At 41.4% G+C, this 5,048-nt stretch overlaps 1 protein-coding gene across 1 annotated transcript; it reads right to left on the bottom strand.

Moving 5' to 3' along the window:
- Positions 1-3,227: 3,227 nt before the first annotated feature.
- Positions 3,228-4,834, bottom strand: LOC121404422. Its single transcript, XM_041593847.1, has 2 exons — positions 4,671-4,834; positions 3,228-3,264 (listed from the first exon to the last, which is right to left on the bottom strand). The coding sequence occupies exons 1-2, from the start codon at positions 4,832-4,834 to the stop codon at positions 3,228-3,230; spliced, it is 201 nt and encodes a 66-aa protein (XP_041449781.1).
- Between the last annotated feature and the right edge of the window lie 214 nt (positions 4,835-5,048).

The following is a 5,048-nucleotide window of genomic DNA, read 5'->3' as shown; positions in this document are numbered from 1 at the left end:
GCGTCCGGCGACCAGAGAGAGATGGAGAGGAGTATTGACAACATTTGCCAAATTAATGCAAATCATGCAAACACCAGAAGATCCAACGGATGCCAATGAAGGGGATACCTACCGATAGCGATGACGATGATGATGATGATGATGCAAGCAAGGGTGCTGCTTGGTGCTCAATACCCGCCTAATGAGTCAAGTGGCCAAAAAGGATTTTCGGTGGGTGCGGACTGCGGTTTTGTATCTCTCTCTCCTGTATCTCTGTCTGCTGTCTACTGTGTCTGGTTCATGCCAATGGCTAAATCCCCCCCAAGCCAGATAAATTGTATTTTGGTAGCATTACCCGTACTGTGTGGCAAAATGTATGAATCACATGCCTTGGCATCCACTCACACACACACACACAATAACCTGGGGGTCAAGACAACACAGACAGGGCCACGGATAAGACGAGATGCCTGCCTACCGTACCCCGAGACTGGCAGAGAGAGAGAGAGCGAGATGAGTGGACCTCACAACAGCGACAGTATAATGCCATTTGCCTTTATCAATTCATCCATCATTCATCGCATTCACGCATTCATTCATTAAGTTCCATGGCCCATGGGCGTGGCGCTCCACCACACGAAAAGGTACGAGTATTCCTCATTGGCATTAATCATGTTGACAATTGCGTCGGATAGTCGTAATGAGTCGAAGGATGCGCGCGTATCTATGAGAGATACACTGATCGAAATCAATAAAAAGACTGCTCTAAAATGCATTTAAAAAATATTATTTTATTTTACAGATTTAGTTTGAGGGAGAAGCTAATAAATTCCCTTTAAAAATATAATCCCAATGTACCCATGATATCTTTCTGGGTCAAAGCAAACCTTTCAGTAAAAAGAAATTGCACCTTTGGCCATATTCCCTGCCCAGATAAGACAATGCTCTCTCTCAACCACAACCGCAAAAATCTTCAGAGGATATTGTCAGACGTCAACAAAACAACAATCCCAAACAACGCGAACAATCCATTCATAAAGACTCGACTTCAGACTCGACTGAAAAGGAAACAACAACGACAACGACAACAAAGTGAAAGAAAGATGGCTAAAAGATTTGCCCTTTTGTGAAAGTGTGAAATATTTACGAGAGATGCCCAATGAATATCTTTCGGGGTATTTTGGTGTGAGTATTTTGGTATTCATTTGGGACTCAGACTGGGGGGCTGAACGGCTTTCTGGCGAAATGGCCTGACACTTGACGTGGCCTGAACATGAGACAGCAGGCGGATCGAAGCGAAGCGGTGCAGCGCGGAGTGGTGCGAAACGCGTTGAAATACGCACATCCAATGGCCATAAATAAATGCGAAATGCATTAAATGCCACGAGCACCAACAACCAACAACCGACCAAAAACCAACAACAGAAACAACATGCAACAACAGTGACATGACGAACAACAAAAACAACAGCAACAACAACAATCGGCCACAACTTCGGGCCTCGATTCCCCGTCTCGATTCTCTCACGTCTCAGTAATTAATTAAAGCATTAAGTGCTAATTTTACGACAACTCGATTTGTGCGTTGTGCCCCTCTGCAATTCGCAATTTGCATGCTGCCACATCTCGCCACATCGCCATCGCCATCGTCATCGCCATTGCCGCACATCTCTCCGACATCTCGCCATCGGAATTTGGCAGACGAAATAAAAAAGAAGGAAGCAAAAGTGTCGTCCGATAAGGATGGAGGCGTGACACGAAACTCAATCGAGCAGATTAACAGACAGGAAATCACGTGCGGGGAGATGTTGCCAGCAGATAGAAGAAAGATCCTACTCACTAATCGATTTTCAATCAGAATACTTGACTACATAAATCCAAGGAGAACAAGTGTACTTTTTTGAGTTGTATCTTTGCCTCTTCTGGCATTCACTCACCCATCTCTAGGTATCGTTGCACCTCAAGAGATTTCCCCACCGCGGGCTGCGCTTCTCTGTGGCTGCGACTGTGACTGTGTCGACTGTCAAACGTCAGTGTGGAGTCGGCTGTCAGCCAGACAGTCGGCAGATGAAGACGAAGCCGAAACTGAAACAAGTTGGCCGGCGATCTTACCGAAAGCCTATACGTGTAATAACAACAACCACAACTGTTCAACATTTCAACTGTCGCCAAGATTTTCATCAGAGTTTTTCGGTTTTCTTCCCTCTGGCAACTCCCTCTGGCTCGCTGCTGCTGCTGCTGACATCCCGAATCGTTTGCAGTTTGCAGTTCATATTTTTCACTGGGCCTTTGTTTGCTTTGATGTTATTTTTAAAAGGGGCAGGGACAGGGGACAGGGGCCGGTGCCGCATAAAAATGCTCATTTGTTGCCGCTGTCACAGCGAGAGACTCCCTTGTAATTAATCATATGCATTTGCTTTCATTAGCCAGTCAACAGAATAGCCAGGAAAAGATACTCTTCGGAGAGTATCTTACAGATGCATTGATGGCATATGGAAGGATGGAACGATGGAACGAGCCAAGAGTCAGGTCCGTCGAGTGCTATGACAACAGAAAGTGGGTAATGGTAATTTCTTTGGGTAAAGATGGATGAGTGGAAAGGCTTGGGGCGAAAGAATTTCGTAATATTTCTGCGACTATGAGGATAGAATATTCCAATCCAGAATATAGTGAAGCTTCAATGGGAGAGAGGAAAAGAGATTTCAAAAAATAATAAACATCAAACATCAATTTGCTGATAACATTTTTGTGGTTAAGCGACTAATTCTTTTAGCAATCAATAAGGAAAAGTTTCCACCAGCTGTTCAAATCTCTCCAATACTTCTACTAAAACTTCCCAACTTGAGGCTATTTTTACATCCTTCTCCATCTCCAGCCAGTATCTATAGAGAATCGTTTTATTTTCGTGCCTTATTTAGACACAACAAATGCCAGACTCTTAGTCATCGCACCACACAATGGATTAAGGCAAAAAGTGGGGAAATAATGAGCGGATATTTATCAGTCGGACAGTCAGCTTTATAAATTTTATAGACGGCCATTAAAGGATTAAAACCGCACAGCTTTACTTTGCTTGGCTAAAAGTTCTTCCATCTTTTCGATTGTTGATCGCTGGAATTATTGCAATTCGTGGTGGGGTGGGGTAGGGGATGAAGGTAACGATCTGAATCATTTGCTTGAATGATCACAGACTCTACACAAAGCCGCAACAATAAATTTTTGCATTTTGCATATATGCAATATTTGGTCTAGATTTTCTCTTTTTCCAGGTAGCGCTGCCGTATGCTGTATGGAAAAGCCATTAAATTTGTAGCACAATTGTTGGCAAAAATGTCTATAATTACGGAGAATGGCCATGGCAACCGTGAGGCAGGCGGCAGGAGGCAGGAGGCAGCAGGAGGGTTGCACTCCTGCATTCTTGACTGCATTTCCGATTGTTCAGGATGTGTCGGTCCGGGTGCATGAGAGTGTTGGTAAAATAATTGGTTACGGCTCGGAACATGCCGTAGAGAAATCTGTAAAACAAATGAAATGAAATGAAATGAAATACATTCGATGTGGAATGGTGGGGGGTTGCGGGTTGCACGTACAACAACATATGATTCGTAGGGAGTGCCAGGGATTTGATTTCTCAGTTTTTATCTACGCATTTCCATTCCATTTCTGACGTCTGTCAGTCGCATTTTACGAGTGAGTACATGTATACGGCCTGCCTCTGCAGTGTGGTGCGTGAGAGTTTTGTTCAATTAATGCTTGTAAATTTTGCTTAGAAATCACATAAATTCTCTTGCTGTAGGTAAATTTTGTCTTGAATTATGAATTCAATAAATAATAGTTAGAAAATACTACATAGCTGAGATATTTGTTTTCGAAGAAGTAATTTGTTTGACAAGTCAAAAAAAATAAATAAAAAAAAAGGGCTGATTGGAAATTTATGTTTTTGTATGATGTTTTAATTAATGCAATAAAATAAATTTAAATAATAGTTTAAATAAATAAAAATATTGCAAGGCTTTAATAAATAAAATAAAAATAATACAACATATATTTATTATATGCATTATTTACTTACTATTTATTTATTATTTATTTACTATTTATTTATTATTTATAATATTTAAAAAGCATTCAGTATCCCGCATCTATTTTTCCCTAACCATATAAGATATGCTTCTTCCGTTTTATTCCTTTACTGCTAAGCCAAACTGGGAGAGAGAGAGAGATAGAGAGCACAGAAACGCGCGGAATTTTCACTGAAATTGTGAAATTAAATTTCTTCATTGAATTGTTCCGAATAGTAATAAGATCCCAATGAATTATACGATATAACAACTAAATATTTGCTTCTGCGTATATGGATTCAACGTATCTTCAGAATATACGTGTTAAATATTCCATCTAGCATATAAATAGCAACCAACTATCCCTCATATGTGGCCCACATAAAGAACTTTAGCACCAGATTTCTTCTTTCATTTCAATTTAACTCAATTGATGCCTTCCTTTTCAGATACTTCACTTCCTTATGCAAATGAATCTTTGGCTTTTTGGTTGATTTCGCAGGCAAAGATCATTAATATTAATTCGGGCAAATCTTTGGCCGACTATACTATCGCAATTAACAGCAAAACCACTCCCAAAATACACATCAACACGAAAACAATTCCCAGTGACATATCCGAGCTACTTACCAGCCGAATGACTTCAACTTAAGCCTGTTTACGCAATATATGTGATGTTTGCCCCACGAAGGAATGTTAATGCCACAGATACAACAAAACATATTTCGAGTCATTAAGAGAGGAGGCATCCTCCCTCCTTCCTCCATTGGCAAAACATGGCAGAAGGTGAACATCAATTTTGAAACACACGCACAACGCACTACACTCCTCTCCTCACCTCTCCCTCTGTGTGGCGGAGAGGCATCCCAAATCGATGGACACGCCCCCACATCAGAGCATACCATCAGCAGAGCAGAGCAGAGCATAACATATATCCCAGCCCATTGCTGATTTGTAGGTGTTGTCGTCTTCATCTGGGTCGTTTAGTTGGCTTGGCCCTTTCGCCGA

The sequence above is a fragment of the Drosophila obscura genome, unplaced genomic scaffold, assembly GCF_018151105.1.
Source record: "Drosophila obscura isolate BZ-5 IFL unplaced genomic scaffold, ASM1815110v1 contig_200, whole genome shotgun sequence".
In the NCBI taxonomy this organism is placed as follows: Eukaryota; Metazoa; Arthropoda; class Insecta; order Diptera; family Drosophilidae; genus Drosophila; species Drosophila obscura.
The sequence above is the reverse complement of the archived record's forward strand: the minus strand, read 5'-3'. Positions and strand labels throughout refer to the sequence as shown.